Source organism: Perca flavescens, chromosome 19, assembly GCF_004354835.1.
Source record: "Perca flavescens isolate YP-PL-M2 chromosome 19, PFLA_1.0, whole genome shotgun sequence".
In the NCBI taxonomy this organism is placed as follows: Eukaryota; Metazoa; Chordata; class Actinopteri; order Perciformes; family Percidae; genus Perca; species Perca flavescens.
In genome coordinates this window covers 15,031,635-15,053,822 of record NC_041349.1, presented here as the reverse complement: position 1 = coordinate 15,053,822, position 22,188 = coordinate 15,031,635, and the positions used below count along the sequence as shown (strand labels likewise).

Below are 22,188 nucleotides of genomic sequence, written 5' to 3'. Positions count from 1 at the left end.
TGTTATTTTACCCTTTTAAACAAATCTTTGTGAATTTTTCAATTTTCTGAGAATTCGATTTTTGAACCCTGAGGTATTATTTGTTTAGGTCCTGGAGTAAAATAGGCCACGCCCACGCGCAGTTAACAGGCGATCTAAATTAGCACATGGACATGCGCTAGCTTGTCTAGACTATTCCCAACTTTTAGGGTGTGGAGTGGAGCACTGACCCGTTGACACCCGGTACCTGTCCATTGTTCGCCTTTTAAACTGAAACTTTCTCTGAAGTCGGAGCAGGCACGTTCTGGTCTGCCGCAGTTTAAAAATTTTTTTTTTTGCCAAATCGGTTTGACGTCTCAGTGAAGGAGAAATGAAGGACCGTGTTGCACAACTTTTGAACTCCTTTAACCCTTCTGTCGTTGCAGCGTTTTATTTGTCCGTTTGTTTTTCTGTCGCAACACTGAGGTAGGCACCCTGCTCGTTCCATTGTGTTGTTGCCAGCGCTTTGTTTTGTCAGTCATTCCTCTGTACGAGGCCGTTTGTGTTCGCATATGACGTTCTTTTGTGTGAGAGTACCATAAGCCAGACTGTATTCAAAGTTGTGCCAATTTAATGGTTTGCTACCTTTTTGCTATCTTACACGTTGTATAAATGCGACTTCAAGACTTCTTAGCACTCAGTTGGACACATTTGGTACATTAGTACCAATACATCGTAACTTGTTTTTTTAGCTTGTTCAGATTTCACTCTTACAAAATGCAACAAAACAAAAAGATATGATAACCGATTTTGTCAGTAAAATCTAAGTTGTCACAAAAGCATTCAACTCATACTTGACGAGTTTTGGTTGGCCAGTTATCCATAGTAGTACATTAAATAACCCACATTTTAATAGACTTTGGTTTATGGGTCTGTCCAGAGAAAAGAGGGCAGCAACGACCTTGGCAGCTTATGAGTACAAATGCACTATTGTGCTAAAAAGAAAGGTCTTTTATGTGACTGTCATAGCTTGTATTTAGTTGGAGCCACCTTTTTCTTTCACTCATCACGTCCTAATATTTAAAATACCATGTATTTCAGCATTCAGAATATATAAAGGCTCAACAGCCAACTGCAGTTGTCCCACCTAGACCCAGCAAGGGCGTATGGAAAATGTGTGGTGGAATAATTGGGATATTTAGTTTAACATGCGTTTGTTGCTTTAACTGAGTCATGTATTCATCACCAGGATCAAAACAAGCCCACAGAGTACAGCCCAACAGACAGGAAGCAGGAATGATCGCCAACACTGAGGTCACAAGCGAGCCTGACCCAAAGACCAAGGTGAGTCCCACTTTTGTAATATCTTTTCTCCCATTTGTACACGCTTGGCTCGACCTGTTTTGTTTTTTCGCTGGTTCATTGATATTTATTTTGTCATAATGAATCTGTGTTTGTATAAATATCAGAGGACGGGGGTTATGGGAGTTATGCACAAGGTCAACCCATTCAAGTCTACCGCACGAGAAGACATGTCAACGTTAAACAGTAATTGTTGAGTGTTGTTGTAAAATATGAATAAACTTGTGATCTTTATTCAGGCCCTCTCTACAGTCGGCAAAGCTCCTTCCTCAGAGTCACTATAACAGGAAGCAGACTCCACACAGGTGAGAAGAACTCCAATATAACTGATGTGCCATCACTGTATGTATCAATGTTGCTCCAGAAGAAGCCAGGGTGTTAGTCATCAGAGACCTAGAGGGACTGGATAAGTACGTGTGTGTGTGTGTGTGTGTGTGTGTGTGTGTGTGTGTGTGTGTGTGTGTGTGTGTGTGTGTGTGTGTGTGTGTGTGTGTGTGTGTGTGTGTGTGTGTGTGTGTGTGTGTGTGTGTGTGTGTGTGTGTGTGTGTGTGTGTGTGTGTGTGTGTGTGTGTGTGTGTGTGTGTGTGTGTGTGTGTGTGTGTGTGAATATTAGCTGTGTTTGTTGGTAACTCTTTAGATTATTCAATAAAACTTATTTCAATATGCGTGTTTGTGAAGATGTTGACTCCGATAGGAATTTCTTTAAGAATGTGAATGACAACTGCAGTTACTATACAGAAGACCAGTTCAATAATCAAACTAGATAATCTTTTTATCAATTATACACTTCAATAGAAAAAGTCTTTATGTAAACATTCATAATATCAGAGAATATTTGAGTCAGTTCACCACACCATTTAATGTGAGAGCTATCACTGAAACTTGGTTTAGCTTGGAGAGAGGGGTGGATTTTGAATTGGATGGTTATGATTTAAACTATATGAATAGAGTGAATGAAAAAAAGGAGGAGGAGTGGCTATGTGGACAGAAGATTAAAATATACGGTGATAGCATGACAACTGTTATTGATGATGTCTGTAAATGTATCACCATTGAAATTTATATGGAACATTTTTTTTTTAGAAAAACATGGAACATTATTGTCAGCTGTGTATTACAGTATTGAAATATAGATCTATTAAATCCTAACAAACATGTATTGACTGAGGAATTTACTACTGCAATGTATAGTATGAGTCTAAATCCTACCATTACTAAGCCTAGCAGCATAACCTCTCACTCTGCCACCCTAATAGATAATATTCTCACCAATAATATGGAAAACAACATAGTGAGTGCACTTCTAGTGAATGATATTAAGGACCATTTGCCAGTTTTTGTGATCTATGACTGTGGTTGTGGGATGACGATGGATGAAAAAAAAAGTAATTGATATTGCAAGACTGGAAAAAAAAATGTGGATGAAACCTATAAAGCCCATGATTGTTTTTAAAATATATTCATGACGTTGTATGATTTAAAAACTGTCCGATGAAACAGTACAGGAAGAAATAAAATTCTGTAGATAGGGCCTGGATCCCAAAGGGATTGCTAAATGCCTGCAATAAAAAGAATACCCTATATAGAGAATTTATAAAATATAGAAATAAAGATACAGAGACTAAATGTAAAAGATATCAAAATAAATTAACTGATATTATTAGGAAATGTAAGAAAACTATTATAATACACTATTTGAAATGAACAAAAACAAAGGGTATGGAATATAGGAAATAAAATTATTAGGAATAGAACAACTAACACTCACTACACCGATCATTTCATTGACAAAGGTATGACGATCACTAATATGAATGAGGTGGTTGAGGGGTTTAATAATTCCTCCATTAGTTTGGGACCCAAACTAGCAAAAGAATGTCACCCTCCACAAGAGAGAGGTGTTAAACGATACTACATACAAGAAAGTAATCCAAGGACAATTTTTTTTGAAGACATGTTGCCAGATGGAATCATTGATATTGTTAACAAGTTGAAGAGTGAAAGAGTAAAAAATCCACGGATTGGAATGGTATAGACATGACTCTAATTAAGAAAGTAATTACTGCTATTGTAACCTACATTTGCAACTTATCATTCAAAACGGGCTCTTTTCCAAGTCAAATGAAAATTGCGAAAGTGATCCCATAATACAAAACAGGGGACAAACATATTTTTACTAATTATACAGTAGGCCAGTTTCTTCCTTTCCCAGTTTTTTTTTTGTACGGTTGTACAGTTCAATTTAAAAGGATCAGCTGTTGATGGACAGTCTGTATGGGTTCAGAACAAATCAAGCAACTTCTATTCTATTGGAATTAGTTGAAGACTTAACTAGTTCAGTTGACAACAAGAAGTATGCAGCAGGGGTTTCTGTGTATTTGTACAGGACAGGTGGGTGAACAGCATGGTCGTGGAAAATGACTTGGTATACAGTGAAAGTATGTTTTGTTTATTAAAATCAGCTCCGTGGGGAACATTTGTGTTACCTACCAAAAGCCTGAGTCATTTGTGTTTTAAAAATGAAGCATCAAAATTGTCCATTTAGTCACGTTCTTGTAAGTTGTCACCCCATTTGCACCTCACACCAGGCGAGTCAGTGAGTCAGTGTCCCAGCTGTAGCGTCCTTAAATACAGTACAGCTACGAGGTAAATGAACAGGACGAGAGGGCGTGCATCAATTTATGAAATGTTTGATAACTTGTATTTCAGAACACTGGTGTGTTCAGAGGGGTCATGCAGAACCTCAACCCATTCAAGTCTACCCCCCAGGTAACCGCAGCATTGTGTGCATGTTACAGTTGTAATGCTAATGGCTGATCTATGTCAGACACTAAGGCGTCCACTTAGCTGGTTTTCTCACGCAGGTCTCTAAAGCCGCATCTTCAGAGTCACTGGAATACGGACGGGTTTCAGACACTAATCAGGTAAGTGAAAGATGATTTTTTTTTCATTTCCCCTCACTAAGAAGAGCTTTAAGTATAGACCCCAGTTTACAAGGCCAACAAATTCACATTTATACAGTAAGTCTCTAATCAGCACCTGTTTACTGGTTCCACTTATTTATTCCTCATTCTCTATTTAGATTAGATTAGATAATACTTTATTCATCCCACAATGGGGAAATTCACTTATTACTTTTTATTTCAGAGCTGTTCATACTGTTCATATTGTAATATAATACTTATGTAATAACCTTTGCACAATGCTCCATAATTAAAATAATAATAATTTATCATAAAATAATTTACTCCTGCACACTTTACTCTTCATTGCACTACTGCCTCAACCGGTCTATATTATTTCTGTTTATAGTGTGTATATATTGTTTGTTTTTTTGTATGAGTGAGCACATTGTGAGCATTGTATAATCCAATGCAAAATTCCTCGTATGTGTCCTCATACCTGGCAAATAAAGCTGATTCTGATTCTGAAGTCCCTTAATTTCAAACACAAACTAACCCTTGTGTTGTCTTCCCGTCAACCTTGAAAAGAACACTTATTTTTTCGACGTTTTTGACGTTTTTGTTTGTTTTTGCTTTTTTCAACGTTTTAAATTGTTAAATTTTTTCTTCTACACATTCTCAGCGCTTATTTCTATGCACCATATTTCCTGATATAAAACAAAAATTGAAAACCGATTTCAATTTGACCCGGACAATGGCACTTTTTGCTGGCATCTGCTGGTGGAACTCGGTATAGCATGTGCTAAAATCCAGGGAACCGCCACAGGAAACATAGAAGGGTGCTTTTCAACCTGTTGGATGTGGGTGAGCCCTTGTGGACCATTGTGTGTTTGAATGGGCATTTTAAAAACACCCCCCTTTGAAGGCAGGTCTCAACATCACGGCGGCTTGTCGGGAAGCACCCTCCTATGTTTCCTGTGGCGGTTCCCTGGATTTTAGCACACGCTATACCGCGTTCCACCAGCAGATGCCGGCAAAGCGCCATTGTCCGATCCAAAATTTCTGAAATGGGGACGAATTGGAGACAAGTACCAGAAAAAAGTCAGATGTAACTCCTCTACATACTGTAAATGTGAATTAGTTGGACATAAAAAGATGGACACTTTCCCCAGTTATGGGCCCTTTCCATTTTGAGTTTGTATGTGCAGTGTATTTTACATGCAGGAGGATGACCTTGCATGGTTGTGTTTTCAGAACCCGGGTATGTTAAAAGGGGTGATGCAGAAAGTCAACCCGTTCAAGCCTTCAGCACAGGTGTCGTCTTTGTACATTTTAACATGAGATTATTCGCAAATCCTTTTAGAATGGGATGCACATATACAACTTGATATGAAGGAATTAAAGTTCACAGAGTAGTGCAGAAAATTGGAGCATCTTGTTTTTATGTTCCAGGTGCCAAAGAGCGATCCTCAAAATGATGCTGCTGATCCTCCAGTGACGGGAAAAGAACTTCAAGGCAAACAGGTAAACATGGTCAGCTCTACTATACATAGTCCACGGATCTATGATTTGCATGCACTTGTTCATATGGCACGCTTGGACTTCCAACTGTCCAATGGATGTGTCTTTTAGAATCCATCGATGATTGCAGCAATGATGCAGAAAGTCAACCCATTCAAATCCTCACAGCCACAGGTACCAGTTTTAACACCGATGATGTTTGGTAGAGAGAAAATTCTTATTGACTGTGCTTGCTGTTAACCAACTTCTTCACATCCTCGGTTTGTTGTTGTTTGCTTTGTACCTCAAGTCTTCCCAGGACAACAAGCCTCTACACACAGACCTTTCCTCCAGCACTGGAAGCTTAGCAGACCGTAACAGCGGGCCAGAGAAGCAGGTAGATCTGTGCGATTGAGCAGACCCCATGAATCCTTTTTCTAGCTGATCATGTAGGTGTTAAGCATAAAGTAACATGTTAACATTTTATGCATGTAAACTACCTAATGTAGAGTCTTTAAAGCAAGAGTTTGTGCTGCTTTTATAAATAATCAGAATCATTTGTTATAACCGCGCACACACACGACTCTGATAAAATGCTTGTTTTCTCAGTAGTCCCCCACCATGTAGAAAGTAGCAGTGTGCACCGCCCTCTGCCAGTGTTATTCTTGCTACTACCACCAGGCGCTGCCAAAGAAAGCAATTTGAGTCTTCAGTGCTGTCTTTTTCATTTCCTGTTAATTTTGTCCACCTCTGGAAGATTTTTACAGCTTCTGCTGTATCATGTATAACAGTGGTTCTCAATCATTTTTAAAAATCCTGTACCCCCTTTTTTGAAATATTTGTCATCGAAGTACCCCCTGAACAGCACAAAAACATTTTTGGTTGAAAACAAATGCCTAGCTTTATAAAAGAGGCACTTTTATAAATACAGCGCTGCACCCTCAGTGTCTAAGGTGTCTCAGTGTCTAACTAAACAACAATATTGTAACTGATAAACACTTAAATGCTTAATTTCAAACGTTTACAATCTCTAAATTAATTCATAATTATAGCATAGTCTGCCTAGTTTTCAGTTCTTTGAAGCCAGTGTAGTCAGATGCCAGATGATGAACGTCAGAAAGTCTCTGCGGTTTCCTCATTCAAGACGCATTTACGGTTTAGGGTTACGGTGTTCTCGGAAAGGAATGGAGAAGTTAAAATGATCTCAAAGGTGACCCAGATGCATGACGCCTTAATCACAGACCACGTTGACTCGGTTGTTGATATCTCATCTTCGACCTTTGATAGCATTACCTCCCAATGTTTTTCACATAAACCTATCATAGCCAGGAGATGCCAGCAACAATACTTAGATCACCATATGTTAGCTCCTTGGATGTCGATACTTAACTATCTGTTTTTTTATTTTATTTCTTTAACACTGTAAGACCCAACTGCTCTTCAATTTTGTTCTCTCTCCCCCCCATCCATTTTTTATCAGGAACCCCATGCTATTCATAGTGAACATTCCTCCAGCTCTGACAGTGTGGATGACAGCACCATAGAGAGACATGTAAGACGTTAAATACATTATGATGAAAGCATTGTTTCGTGTTTACTGGAACTTCCCGTAGTAGTATCTGTCGAGACCAGAAAACAATGGTTGTTTGTTTTTCACGGAGGTCATGGTTCATGGAGGTAGTCTTCGGTGTCTTGACCTGAGCCAACAAAGTATCTAATCTCATTAGTCCTAGATTGAGGAAGGTTTTGATACTAGCAAAATGAATAATAAAAGGCTCATTGTGGTGATCTTTGAGCCATTAGGAAATGATCACAACAGTGAATCAAACGTAATAAATCGGATACCCAGATCAGTGTGTAAAGCCTCAATTTACAGCCACATAAAAGCTTGATTGTGATTGTGTGCCGTACTCAATGCGAGGCATTTTTGAAGCCATTGTGTGGGGGTAGAATCCCCTAAGTTAAACTAGTTTAAAGAGCTAATACGCCAACTTCTCCGCAGTCTATTTGGTATACTGATGCCAGCTGCGAGGTGAAAAGCCAGCCAATGGAGGCACCGAAGAAAGGGACTATGGTATGTAAAACAGGGATCAGGGGTCAGGTTACATTCAAATTTAAGTCAATTCAACATGTAATGTAAAACTACTGCTTAAAGATATCTTAAATATATATACAGTACTCTATGACCACTAACACTTGTGTGGAGGTGAATCCGAATTTTGTTTTTGTATTATTACACATGCTCTTTTACTGTAGGCGGCTGAAAAGATGTCAGAACATTCATGTTTTTTTTTCTTCTCTAGACTTTGAGAATCAGGAGGATTCTGCCCTCTGCATTATTTGGATCTGGAACAAAGGTACTAGTACACATACTGTACATCATTATAGTGCTAGATGTAGGGGTTCACTCCAATTATATTTCAAATATTTTCTTTTCAACAAAAGAAATTCACAAATTTGAAATTAAAATATTCCATAGTGCTGTTTTGCTTTGTTTCAATTTTTCATAGTTAGGCGTTAACGTTTTCTCCATCATAATGTCATAGTGCTGTTAGTTTTGTTTTCCATTTTTTCTAATCATTCATTTGGTTTTTGCTTCACAGTACTCCTCATCTGACACGCACGCACTTCCCAAGGTGATTAGGCAATGCAGCTTCACACACCTTTAAAACAAACAATGCATTGAAAAAGTAGGAACAATTCTATTGGAATAAAACGAAATAAAACCCCAAAAATAGACACAAGATATAGAGCCAGTTGAGGTGGTTCGGGCATCTGGTAAGGATGCCCCCTGGGCGCCTCCCTAGGGAGGTGTTCCAGGCACGTCCAGCTGGGAGGAGGCCTCGAGGAAGACCCAGGACTAGGTGGAGGGATTATATCTCCAACCTGGCCTGGGAACGCCTCGGGATCCCCCAGTCGGAGCTGGTTAATGTTGCTCGGGAAAGGGAAGTTTGGGGTCCCCTGCTGGAGCTGCTCCCCCCGCGACCCGACACCGGATAAGCGGACGAAGATGGATGGATGGATGGATATAGTTTCACTGCAGTCATGAATGGGCCCAAATGTAATAAAGAAAATCATTGTGCAAAAATGAACCACAGGATAATGACTACAGCTGAGCTGCTTTATAGCTGTTTTTTTCCCACAGTGTAAATTACAGTTGGTGCATCTTAAGCACACACATACTTGACATTATAAACTAAACTAAAACCATACACAGTATGGCACATTCATTAATCCAGGCAGGGTAATATTTGTATAAAGGGTGTGTGGTTAAAGGATCACCATTGTTGGCCCATGTAATAGGGCCCTTTGTCGGAATATATTTTGATTTAATTGTCTTTAAAATTCTGGCCTAGGATTTCTCTCAGAATAGTTTTGGCCTATTTCAACCCTGCCATTACAGAACAGCCTGTGGTTTCTCAGCTGAATTCTGTAGCACATTTTCTCATCATCTCTTTCCTTGCTTGCCCCGGTGCCCCCTCTGATGTAAAGATGGAGACGCAGAGATGGTCTTGCTTGCTCATGTAGTCGGGATCGTAGCCATAGGTCGTAGCTAATAGCCATCTTCACCTTTTTCTTCTGTGTTTTCTCTGATGTTTACATTTGAAAACTTGAGCCAGCAGGCAAGCTAGTCCAGGCTAGCAGGAGACTGGTGAGTTGATTTCCCGGTCCTGATGAGCAACTCGGTAGCCACATGCCAACATCGTCTAACGTCAACCACATTAAAGCACAACTAACATTTGTAACATAGAAAATTCAGCATACATTTTGCAGAGCTTATGGAGAGGCGACTTGAGATGTCCGCGCCTTCTAAAACATTGTGCCTATGCCAACTCTGAGCTTAAATGGCAGGCTAACCTATTTGAATGGAATGCCTGCTTTCCATAACGGATTTTAAAGAACAGGAAATCATTCTACTGTAGACTTACTGCAGCATTCCTGCTATATCCGTTGCAGTCTGGATCAACGGAAGTAGCCTACATTTCCAGCATAAAGCCTGACATTTGTGTTGGCGTTCTCAAAGTCCCCCTCGCTACAGGAAACAACAACAAACTTCGAGCTAGCAAAGTACATGCTGAAAATAGCAAGTTTTGAAGAAAATTTGGATCGTGCAACAAGGCAGGCCTGCTTGGTTCTTTCAGTGAATGAGCAAATTGCGTTTAACTATGTATCCAGTTCATTTAAATGGCTCTCGTTACTGTATTGTGTGAACAGTTGTCTTCGTTTAATATTGTATGTGGCGTTTTCTTTTGGGGGTTGCAAATGTTCCACCGAAACAAGTTCCTTAAAGAGACCACTTTGCAAAGGCACTGTTACTGCGTCCGGAGCTTAGCGTCACTCAAGAGGATTGTGATTGGTCTAAAGAAATGCAAACTACCCAGAGCGTCAGTGTAGCCAGACCTCACTCCACAGTGCTGTAGAGATAGGTCTGGCAAAGCGAGACTACCGTTTATCCGTTGTAGCCTACAGTTAACTTAATGAAGTTGATGTGTAGGTACACTTTGCCAAAATATTGTTTTCTTTTTTACTTAAAGATGCAGTAGGTAAGTCTTATAAAACTAACTTTCTGTCATATTTGCTGAAACTGACCCTTTGTTCCAGTAGAACTACATGAATTATGTAAAAAAAAAAAAAAAGACAGCTCCTCTGGCACCTCCTACAGCCTAGTGCCATTGGCAAAATTCCACAGCTCCCGGTCTATTTTCTCCAATCAGGGCCACAGGGGTGGTCTATCTGCCTGTCAATCACTGCTCAGGCACACGCATATATAATGTTCTCCCCTCCCCCCCCTTCCCGCGCACGAGCTGCAGAAAAGTTTTCCAAAACTCCGTGAATAATGGAGTGGCTTTTCAGAGGTGGCGTGAGCTGTGGGATTTTAAAGATCTGGAGAACGATGCAGACGTAGCCACATTTCCTCTCAACAGGTAGCTAACATTATTACCATGAATGATTTATCTTTCACTTGGTTATTAGTAGTCAAAAGTCCACAAAGCTACGTTGGTGAGGATGATAGTAACGTTAGCACAGTGGTCGGTCTGATGTGATGCTAAAATGGTTAACGGTAGCCTGCTAGTTAGCATCGTTTTACTGTTTGTGAGTTAAGTTAACGTTGTGCTAGTGTTTAGTTATTGAACATGTTGTCTGACATGCGTAGGCAGTTCTGTCAAACTCCGTTGTGTGGGAGGGGCTTAGGAGACGGTTTGGGCTTCATCAGAAAGGGGGGAGGGACTGAGAAGTTGTCGATGTTCAAATTTGTTGGCAAAGTCTTGGCTCTTCACAATCTTACCTACTGCAGCTTTAATGCTAAAATATGAGTGGTTCATATACAATTGATGGCTTCGCGTCGGGGTCCTGATCACCCTGTCGGGGTGCGATATTACAAATCCCACTATGGCCACGCCAAGACCCGCCCTTCAATAGCGTTCACACACTACTATTGGCCAGGCGTCCATGCTTACATGTACAGGTCCTATCCCCTGACCAATCCCCTAACCCTAATCTTAACCACTCGAGGTGAAATGCCTAACCCCAACCAATCGAGCTGCTTCGTAGGGCGGGTCTTGGCGTGGCCATAGTGGGATTCGTAATTTTGCTGTCGGCGTTGTATTCGCTATAACAACCGCCTCGCTCTACATTATCCCTTACATATTTGTGCTGTATCTTGTTTCTAAAAATATAAATTGTCTATAATAAACTATATACTATGACTTTTTTTATCAATTTTTTTGACATACTATTACTTTTCTATATCTTTTTTCGACCTCATATACTATGACTTTTTAGCATTTTATTTCGACATACTATACTATGACTTTTTCATCACTTTTTTCGACATACTATACTATGACTTAATATTTTTCTTGACATATTATGACTTAATACATTTTTTTCAACATACTATACATGGCTTTTTCAACATTCTATACTATGAATTTTTATCACTTTTTTTCGACATACTATACTATGACTGTAATACATTTTTACGACATACTATACTATGACATTTTTATCACTTTTTTCGACATACTATACTATCACTTTTTTGACGTGCTATACTATTATTTTTTAATCACTTTTTTGACATACTATACTATGACTTTTTCGACATGCTATATTGTGAATTTCTTATCCCTTTTTTCGACATACTATACTAGGACTTTTTATTCCCTTTTTTGTCATACTATGACTTTTTCATCCGTTTTCGACATACTATACTATGACTTTTTCGACATGCTATATTGTGAATTTCTTATCCCTTTTTTTGACATACTATGACTTTTTCATCACTTTTTTGACATGTTAATGACTTTTTTCAAAATGCAATACTACTCCTTTTTATAACTTTTTTCCGACATACTATACTATGACTTTTTAATAGAGATGGCACGATACCACTTTTTTGCTTCCCGATACCGATTCCGGTTAAACTCTTTGTGAAACATGAACACACAATGAATGCCCCAGAACTTTCTTTTATTCTCCAGTTTGACAGTCAGTTATAACGGAAAAAGAACATAAACTACTTTAATGTAGATTTTCTTTAGGGCTTTATTACGTGGTATCGGATCGGTGCATAAACTCCAGTACTTCCCGATACATATACCAGCGTTTTAGGCAGTATCGGAGCCGATACCGATCGGTATCGGATCATCTCTACTTTTTAATAAATGTTTACGACATACTATACTATGACATTTTATCACTTTTTCATCACTTTTTTGACATATTGACGACTTTATTGACGTGCTATACTATTATTTTTTTATCACTTTTTTTTTTTTTTTTTACATACTATACTGTGACTTTTTCATCCGTTTTCGACATACTATACTAAGATTTTTTCGACATGTTATATGACCTTTTCATCATGTTGACATTATACTATGACTTTCTTTATCCCTTTTTTCGACATACTATGACTTTTTTCGAAATGCTATACTATGACTTTTTATCACTGCTTTTCGAAATACTATGCTATCACTTCATCACTTTTTTCGACATACTATACTATGAACTTTTTATCACTTTTTTCGACATACTATACTATGACTTTTTTTCAGATTTTTCGACATACACTGACTTTCATCCCTTTTTTCGACATACTATACTATGACTTTTTAATCATTTTTTTCGACATACAATACTATCAGTTTTTTATCACTTTTTTCGACATATACTATGACTTTTTCAACATGGTATACTATGTATTTTATCCTTTTTTTGACATACTATACTATGACTTTTTTATCACTTTTTTGACATACTATGACTTTTTTCACTTGCTATAATATGGCTTTTTATTCAACACAACTATACTGATGACTATTGTATGACTTTGTTATGCTATACTATCACTTTTTTCAACATACTATAACTGTTATGCGACATTCCTTGTTTGCTATTTTTATGTCATAGCATAGTATGTCATCAGAAATCAGAATCAGGAAGCAGAAATAAGTTTATTGCCAAGAACTTTGCCTTTGTATTTAGTGCATAACAGTAAACAGAAGATAAAAGCAAGTCCTGCAAACAGTCAAGATGCATTAATAAAAATTACATCATAAATATGAAGAAAAACTTTTTCATCACATTTTCGTCAAACTATACTATGACTTTTTTTCGACATCTGTAATGATAATGAATTTTGTATGACTTATTTGTTATGCTATACTATCACTATTTCAGACATACTATAACTTTTATTCGACATTCTATTATTCAACATCCGGAAGTAAAAATGTAACGTGGGTCTGGGATGGGAGTTGGTAGTGGTCCCGAGCGTTGTTGATAAGGGAAATAACCGATGGACTGCAGCCTCCTGCCAGAGGGAAGAGGTTCAAAGAATTTGTGTCAGGGTGGAACGGGTCGGTCACACTCTTTCCTGTCTGTTCCTTTCCTGGAGTTGTACAGAGCTCTACTGCATGGATAGCAGATTGAAGCCAATTACTTTCTCCTCCGAGCGAATGATACGCTGCAGTCATGGCAGCGGCAGCAGCGTACCAGATGGTTAGGATGGACTCGATAGAAGGGTACCATCATTGTCTTTGGCAGGATGAACTTCTTCAGCAGCCGCAGGAAGCACATCCTCTGTTGAGATAGTATAGTATGTCATGAAAATAAATGAAATAAAAAAGTAATAGTATAGTATGTGTTTAAAAAAAATCGTTACGTGGATAAATCTCAAGTTATAGGACAAGCATATTTGGATCTTCACGTAATTGATTCCCTGCATCACAAAGAAAGTGGTACATAAAGTGAAAGTGGTCATATTATACTATGCCATAGAAAATGTCAAAACAAATTCCTATGTCGAAAAAAGTGATAAAAGTCATAGTATAGTATGTTGAAAAAAGGTGATGAAAAAGTCATAGTATGTTGAACCAAGTTGTAGTATAGCATGTCTAAAAAAATCATAGCATAGTATGTCAAAAAAAGTTATAAAAATGTTTTATGTCTTAGTATGTCAAAAGTCATAGTATAGCATGAGATAAAAATTTAATAGTCAATGTATAATATGGGAAAATGTCATTAAAAGTCTGTAATATGTCAAAAAAAGTCATTTATAGTCATAGTATAGTATGTTTAAAAAAAGGTATAGTGTATGTCATAAAAATGTAAAAAAAAAAAAATCATTTACCTAAACAATTTTAGTAGAATATGCAATACAATATTCATAAAAAAGATAGTATAAAAAAGTGAACCCCCAAAAAAATCATCTTTAAAAAAAAATATATGCCATAAGAAATGCGTAAAAAGTGTACAAACCATTTAAATCCTAGCTCATAACTTGACCTCCTCAAAAGATACAGTATATGATTCAAATTTAAGGCGTGATTGCCCGTGTACGTTCGATCACCGGTTATTAGAGCAGAGCAGATCTAGTAAAAAACACCTCACATTACGTTCCATCTACTTGTGATTGGACAGGTATGAATAAACCACATTTTACTGTCTGCTATTAAAAAGGGAAGGCCTAACTCCTCATTCAGGCTTGAACGCTTGCTGGTTTGAGGCGGTTGTTACATTGTGCTTCTCTTTACTTAAGCATTTAGCTTTTTGAAACACCTGTGGCCTTTGTGCCAGTAACCTCCGTTGAGACTCGTTTTCACTGGAACTAGATTTTGTATGCCATCCACTGAAGTAGACATATTTCTTCTCTTTTAAAATTGTGTTAGGCACTTGATTTTTGGCATGGTTTGACAAAAAAAAAAAACCAATTATAATCTTTCGGCATATTTTTACTCAAGTGGCCTGAGAGAACTAGAAACTAGACTTCTGCATCTTCTCTTCTCGTTTTGAGGCTTTAATAAATCTAGCCCATGACAGGAGACTTTGTTCAATCACGGGTCATTGTGTTCCTATTGGCTGTTCTGCGCATGCATTGTCCGTGTGACAGAGAGAGGAGAGGGAGAGCTGAAGGTAGAGGTCTCACTCCACTTCAAATTCTTGCATTGTTTTTGCATTCTACCCACTGCACATTTAATATTATAAGATTGAGTGTTTTAATACAACAAATATTAAAAAGTAGTTACTACCGTATTTTCCGGACTATAAGTCGCACTTTTTTTTTCATACTTTGGCTGGTCCTGCAACTTATAGTCAGGTGCGACTTATATATCAAAATATATATAATTTAACATGTTTTTACATGAAAACATTACCGTCTACAGCCGCGAGAGGGCGCTTTAGGCTTGTGACAACTAGAACGCTCCTCCTAAAGACAACTGAGAAAGAAAAGAGATAATCTGCAGGTAGTAAAATATGCAGCCGAAAACGGTAATCGAGCAGCAGAAAGAGAGTTTGAAATGAGGGAAAAACTTATGAGGGAGACTGGCGAAAAGGTGACTCTTACTGCAATGAAGAAAACAAAGAAAGCTAATCGGCTAATCGTGGGCTGAAAGCAAGACGGCCAGAGCTGGAGGAAGGAGTCGGGAGGGGCTCGTTCACGGTGCAGTTACGTCTCCACGCCTTTTAATACCTCCATGCTCCACGCCCTGCTAGCTAGTTGTTCTGTGTGCTATTGTATAGTTCAATAACTGTTAATGTGTTACGTTAACATACCGGACACCTACCGTATTCAGCGTATTGTTCTGTGTGCTATTGTGTAGTTGAATAACTCTTGTAGTTATAATCTAAATAAATGCGACTTATATATGAAGACTTTCTCTTCATGACGCATTTTTTGACTGATGCGACTTATACTCCGGAGCGACTTATAGTCCGAAAAATACGGTAGTTACTTTTTCGATGACTTTAAAAATGTATCGGCATATAATTAATTGCATTGTTTTACAGTAAATTAACGGTAACTGTAAACCACGCAACAGTATACATGAAAAATTAATTAATTTAGCTCTACTGCAGCCAGCTACAATATTTTTCTATTTTTATTTTTGGGCATTTTAGGCCTTCGTTTTCAATAGGACAGATGAAGACATGAAAAGAGAGAGAGAGGGGGAATGACATGCAGCAAAGGGCTGCAGGTCGGAGTTGAGCCTGCGGCCCGCTGCATCAAGGAGTAAACCTCTATATATGTACGCCTACTCTACCAACTGAGCTAACCCGGCCACGTCAGCTACAATATTAAAATGCAGCTTACATATCACTGCATGAATGTCAATTATAATCTAATACATAATAAAGTGAGTATTCACTATGCATTTGTTGTTACATTAAGTGCATTTGTCCTGATAATACTTGCATAGTTTCACTAAAGTACGATTTTGAACGCAGGACTTTTAATTGTAACAGTACTTTTAAATTGTGGTATTGCTAATATTACTTAGTAAAAGATCTTGACACTGAAGACATTTCAGAAGGTGAAAAAAAAAATTTCTTCCATTGACTGAAAGATTGTTTTATAGTAAGTCATTAAAATGTTTTTCGTCTATAACTGATAGTGTATAATGGCCATTGGTCAAAATAGTGAATATTTTATTTTGTTGCATGCCTAATGGTAACCAATTAGCATTTTTGAAATGGGAACAAAGGATGTAGCCAGGTGAAAGGTTTCAACCATTGTATGGCAGCAAAACAGGACAGCCTTTTGGACAGAATGTATTCAGTGTGCTGTACTTTTCTCTTCTAGGAAGTAGTGGAAGTTCAGACACTAGAGATGGCTGAAGTACCAGTGCCCAATGAAGGAACTGTCCTGGACCCTCTAGAAGTAAGCTTATTTTTAATGTGTTAATGATGCGGATAGGTTTTCAGTAGCGAGTCTGCGGGACCCATAGGTGGTCATTTAAGTGGGTCCCAGACAGTCCTAAACTATCCTTCTGGATAATAAGCCCCTCCTATAATGATTGTGAACCATCCACATTTTTAAATCTTTGTTTTTCTACATGATCAAAAATCGTTCAAATCATCAATCTTTAACCTTTTTATTTAAATCTATAAAATGAAAACGAAAAAAAATGTGGCTGCACGTTTTCTTTTCTCCCAAAAAAAAAGTGCCTGTGTGCAACATTGTTGCCAACAGTTGGGAATTTACTGTGTTGCTGAAATGATGATGAAAGTGAAATTAGCGTGGCTCAAGTAACGTTACTTTATCCTATGCTAAACACACCTCTTCCACGACTGCATCTGTAGCTATAAACCCGCCCAATGCATTTGTTTGTTTTTGAGGCTTTTTAAATGAATGCTCTTTCCTACCAGACTCTCTTCTCCATGTGCTGTCAACAGACACACTGGCGAGATGTCTACGTAAATGCACCCTAATATTGGAAGAATTGCTGCTACCATAAGCCACACGTGTTGCTCAGTGCCCTTTATCCACCACTTTTTCCCACCATTATCAGGTAACACTAAATCCGTAATGTTCTCATACAGCAGACAGAGACAGACAGCACTTTGTCCGTGCCAGCCAACTGCGGTTTCACTACGGCGCAAGGACCCCCCCACCCCCATAACTAAGTTTTTTTTTTCTTCTACACAAGCCATTTTGACTGAAATCTGTGAGGCTGAAATTAGACGAACATGCCCAGAACCGTAACCAGTGTGTGCGCACGGTTTTCATACCTCTTGGGGACCTGTCTTATGCGCACGTTTTGTTGGTTTATGATTTCAAGACAGATTTGACAGTGTAGCATTATCAGGGAAAGAACTGGGTGCGTCCCAAGCATGAATGACGAGTTGACGCATGAATAGTGAGTTTACTACGTCCTTTCAGATTTTTGTGTGTCAGAGATTCAGAACGCGTACCAATCAACATCACTGGTCTTATGTTACATCACATGCTGCTTGTTTTATGTGTATTTAATACAATACATATGGAATTATTCTAACGAGTTTCAAATTGTTGACTTCCAGGATGAGGAAGGCCTTTTAGCGTGGTGGAGAACAGTAGGGGGTATGCTTGATATTGACAATGTTTTGTTGATTTATTGGGGAACCTGCTTATACACTATAACTTGTAGTTGTAATTGTTCTTTCGTGTATTAGGCTGGGATGAGTGGAATCAGACCAACCAGAACGATGAACCTGAAGAGTAAGTGCATTTTGAAGTTATGAATTTGAATATGAATTTATTTTCTAAGGATTAAGAGTTGCACAGGCCAATATTAACAGAAAACATTGTATCACAATACCATGGCTTAAATCCCAGACAATCTACTATATATTTACAGTAAATGACATTTCTACCTTAAAAAATTGTTTGCTTATCCTTAACAACTAAGGTTGACACATTACTCGTCTTGTCTACAGAACTAATCTTTACCAAAAGCGTTCTATACAATACATAAATGGTTCTTGGTTGAAAGTTCTTTAGGTCCTTTTTTTAACTTAAATTTGCATTATAATCTAGTGTTTTTCTTGTAACATTTTCCTTGTTTCTTTGTCTCAGAGTGGTGGAACAAGCAGCTGACCGTGTCTTCATGGCAGCTCAACTTTTTGTTCGCTTCTTTAACCAGCGCGGCGCCTCACTCCAGCAGCGAATCCTGGAGCTGCTCGCTTTGGCTGATTCAGCTGACGTTTTCCATAAGAAAACAGTCAAGGCCTGTGTCGGTGGTGGGGTGGCCAGCGTTGCTGGGTCTATCACTACTATCACTGGCCTCATTTTGGCGCCCTTTACAGCGGGAGCATCGCTCATCGTCACTGCTGTAGGCATCGGTGTAGCTACGGCAGGTGGGGTGGCGTCCGCTTCAGCCAACATCACTGACACAGTCCATTCAAAGACAGACCGCAAGAAGGTGGAGCAGACGATCAAAGACTACGAGGAGGAGATGAAGGACATCAAGGAGTGCCTAGAGTTTTTGCAGGTGAGAAGATGTAATTTCAGGCAGTTTGTCAGTTGCATGCAAATCTTTAAAACATACTGCTTTTTTTGATATTGTGATCATTTTATTCGTGTTCTTTTAGCTTTGAGTGTGAGAAATCATATTCACCTTGTGTGCATAGATAATACCGCCCCCTTTTATACACGACTGCAATATTGACATAGAACTGCAATATTGTTCCACTAACATCTCAAAACAAAAGTCTAAATTGTCTACTTTTGTGACTGATTTTTTTTGTTCGCACCTGTAGCGAATTGGGCAAAGTCGGCCATCTTTCCAAGTTGCCCAGAACCGCTTTCAGCATCTCGGTATAATTGTGTTCAACGAAACCAGGGGTCTCCGACCTTTCTTCATCTAAGAGCTACTTTAAAAAACTAAAGTAGCCAAGAGCTACTTGTATCACATCACTTACATTTATTTACATAACACACACATAAGCTGAATGAAGCTACTATTTGTACACATCTGAAATTGCAATAACCAAAGCTTATGAGATGCCATTACTTCATTTACACTTCTTTTAGCCCATCTAGTTAGCTACATCACTGAAAATATTCCCATCAAGGTCCAAGAAAACATTACCAGTTTACACTTCTGTGGCTCACAAAGTTAACTACCTCACTTTTAATATCGTGGTTATTTTGTCTCGCAGTTTGCCAACCTATTGACGAGCTAATGGAGACCTGCTCCGTAACGGTAGCTCGCGAGCTACTTGTTGGATATTTCGGTTTTAAACTGTACACTGGAATCTTGGTTTTCCAGTCCTGTGCCAACTATTAAAACGCAGGTTATCATTCTAACCAAAATCTAGAGCAGCAATTTGACGTGATAATCTGCATAATGATAAAGAATTGACAAATCCTACCATTTACCAGTTTGGTTGGTAAACCAATCCTATTCGTTAATAAATACTGCCCATCTGCAGTTTTAGTAAAAAAAACAAAAAAACAATTAATCCTAATGTAAAATCTCTTATCTACCCGCCAGGAAGGGATGGAGACGCTTGAGGAGTGGAACTTTGAGAAGTATGTTGAGAGCATCGCACAGAAGCACCTTAACAAGAACGTTGAACATGTAATGAAGGAGGGCGGGCGTGCCGGAAAGGCTTTAATGATAAACACAGAGAGCCTGATTAGTACCGTTCAGGTCCTCAGTGTTGCAGGGGGTGCTGCTAAAGCCGCCCAAGTGATGAGCGTTACCACTGGAGTTATGTCTGGTCTCTTCCTGGCTCTGGACATCTTTTTCCTGGCAAAGGATACCATGGAGCTAAAAAAGGGAGCCAAGACAGAGTTTGCTGCTAAGATTCGAGAGGTTTGTAGGGACCTGCAGGATGGGCTGCTGGAGCTAAACCGCATCAAGGAACAGCTGCAGAAAACCATTGATGGAATAGAGGTGGAGGTAGACAAGGAGGAAGAGGATGAAGAGCTTTTAAGGTCCGAGTTAAAGAAACTCGCAGAATTTGAAGAATGAAGGCTGGTTAGAAAACCAAACCAAAGCCAGGCTTAATTCTAACACCACAAACCCAAGCAAATAAAACACTCAATTATCACTGTAATTGTTTCTCCCAAGAGTGGTTTTCCCTAGGTTTTTGGCCAGGAGTTTAGGGGTCCTCCCTCAAAAAATTTTGATGTTTTTCAATAAATTAAAAAAAATAAATCACATCATATTGGGCCATATCTGTGTCTGAAACATTGGAAAAGCTAGAGCAGATTAACAAAACACACACACACACACACACACACACACACACACACACACACACACACACACACACACACACACACAGGATTCAGGAAAAACGGGAGACACACACACACACACACACACCAATTCAGGAAAACGGGATGAGAGCTACGCGCGACCTAAATTGTAAGTGCAATAAGTTAGTTAAAGCCCAATAAGTGCTTTATGAAAGTGTATAAATGTGTGTCCCAGGCCGGGATAGGAAATAAACAATGTAAAGATCAACAAGCCACTGACAGAAATGTTCAAAATTGATTCATTCAATAAATTATTTTTTGTCTTAAATCCACCAGCCGTTTTCATATTATACCAGCATGCACCAGCATTTGCAGCATCCTGAATCTTTTAGGGGTAAGGTTACTAGGAAAACTCTGCCCAGAGTAGTTTTATTGTTACTGTCTCTCGCAACTTCATTGCAACAAAAAGACATCGCAATCTTTTACAAAAGCTGCCGCAAATTCAAGCATTTTGGGCCGCAACAATCTTAAAAAAAAAAAAAAAAAAAAGGCTGCATAATCCTGGAGGGACTGATAAGGACGTGATCACCTTGTGCTCACAGAGCGATACACTGATTCTGTGCATGAAGGACAGAAAAATGTAGACAAACCTGCCTGTCTGGTACCTTTTATGCAAACTCAAAACAACCAAAACCGTTTTTCTTGCGAATAAGGAACAATCCAATTAACCCGAGCACGTTCCACGTTGAGCTACTCCAAATACGAGAACAAAAATAGGCTGGGTGTAACTTGAAAGGCTGGTGACTGTTTCAGCATACCATCTACCTAGTAGATCGGGATCCCCCAGTCGGAGTTGGTTAATGTTGCTCGGGAAAGGGAAGTTTGGGGTCCCCTGCTGGAGCTGCTCCCCCGACCCGACACCGGATAAGCGGACGAAGATGGATTGATGGAGTACTAAAAAAAATTATTATTAAAAAAATTAGATTATTAAGCCTTTCAAAGATCAGACCTAATCCATCGCCCCAACTTTACATCAAGACATTTGTTAAGCGGTTGCAACAAATCAAGATGCATAAAGCAATACAAGTTTATGGCCTTCACGCTTCCTCGCCCACATCGGACTATGGCTCATGAAATACAACCGGAGGGAAGAATGTTGTTAAGCAATAGGAACAGTACGGCTTGCTGGGTATTAACCTTGTGCAAATGTCTGAATAATATGTAATGAGCCCTACGGGGATCCTACAGTCAAAAGGTGGAGTTTTACCTCTTTAACCCTCTGAGGTCTGAGAGCATTTTTACATATCTTCTTGAATTCTCCTTTTAGGGGTATTTGCATATAACCTGATCCCCATGTGTTTCATATCAAAACGTTCCAAACAAACTCCGCTTTCTGTATAGTGACGCCCAAAATTGTGTCCAGAGCAATGTATAAAAGAGATCATTTGGCCCTAAAGTGGAAATATTTCTCTTTTGTGAAAACATACC

General features: G+C 38.8%; 1 protein-coding gene across 4 annotated transcripts; it reads left to right on the top strand.

The window, feature by feature from the left end:
- The first annotated feature begins 133 nt into the window (after positions 1 to 133).
- Positions 134 to 20,662, top strand: apold1b (apolipoprotein L domain containing 1b). Of its 4 annotated transcripts, XM_028564390.1 has the most exons (18): positions 134 to 444; positions 1,208 to 1,302; positions 1,560 to 1,625; positions 4,030 to 4,089; positions 4,185 to 4,244; positions 5,478 to 5,537; positions 5,676 to 5,747; positions 5,856 to 5,918; positions 6,034 to 6,120; positions 7,204 to 7,275; positions 7,726 to 7,797; positions 8,027 to 8,080; positions 8,327 to 8,359; positions 16,813 to 16,890; positions 18,033 to 18,072; positions 18,165 to 18,210; positions 18,568 to 18,982; positions 19,988 to 20,662. In XM_028564390.1, exons 4-18 carry the CDS (start codon positions 4,054 to 4,056, stop codon positions 20,468 to 20,470), a joined length of 1,671 nt encoding a protein of 556 aa, XP_028420191.1. In that variant the 5' UTR covers positions 134 to 444; positions 1,208 to 1,302; positions 1,560 to 1,625; positions 4,030 to 4,053; the 3' UTR covers positions 20,471 to 20,662. The 4 variants fall into 4 exon arrangements, with proteins under 4 accessions (XP_028420191.1, XP_028420193.1, XP_028420192.1 ...); XM_028564392.1 differs by lacking the exon at positions 7,726 to 7,797; XM_028564391.1 differs by lacking the exon at positions 8,327 to 8,359.
- The last annotated feature ends 1,526 nt before the right edge of the window (positions 20,663 to 22,188 follow it).

What these genes read in the sequence shown, in the direction of transcription:
- apold1b (XM_028564390.1), top strand. Translation starts at nt 4,054, where the DNA reads ATGCAGAACCTCAACCCATTCAAGTCTACCCCCCAG. An exon ending in CGTTCAAGCCTTCAGCACAG is followed by an intron (nt 5,538 to 5,675) that starts GTGTCGTCTTTG and finishes TTTATGTTCCAG; the next exon opens with GTGCCAAAGAGCGATCCTCA. An exon ending in ACACGCACGCACTTCCCAAG is followed by an intron (nt 8,360 to 16,812) that starts GTGATTAGGCAA and finishes TTTCTCTTCTAG; the next exon opens with GAAGTAGTGGAAGTTCAGAC.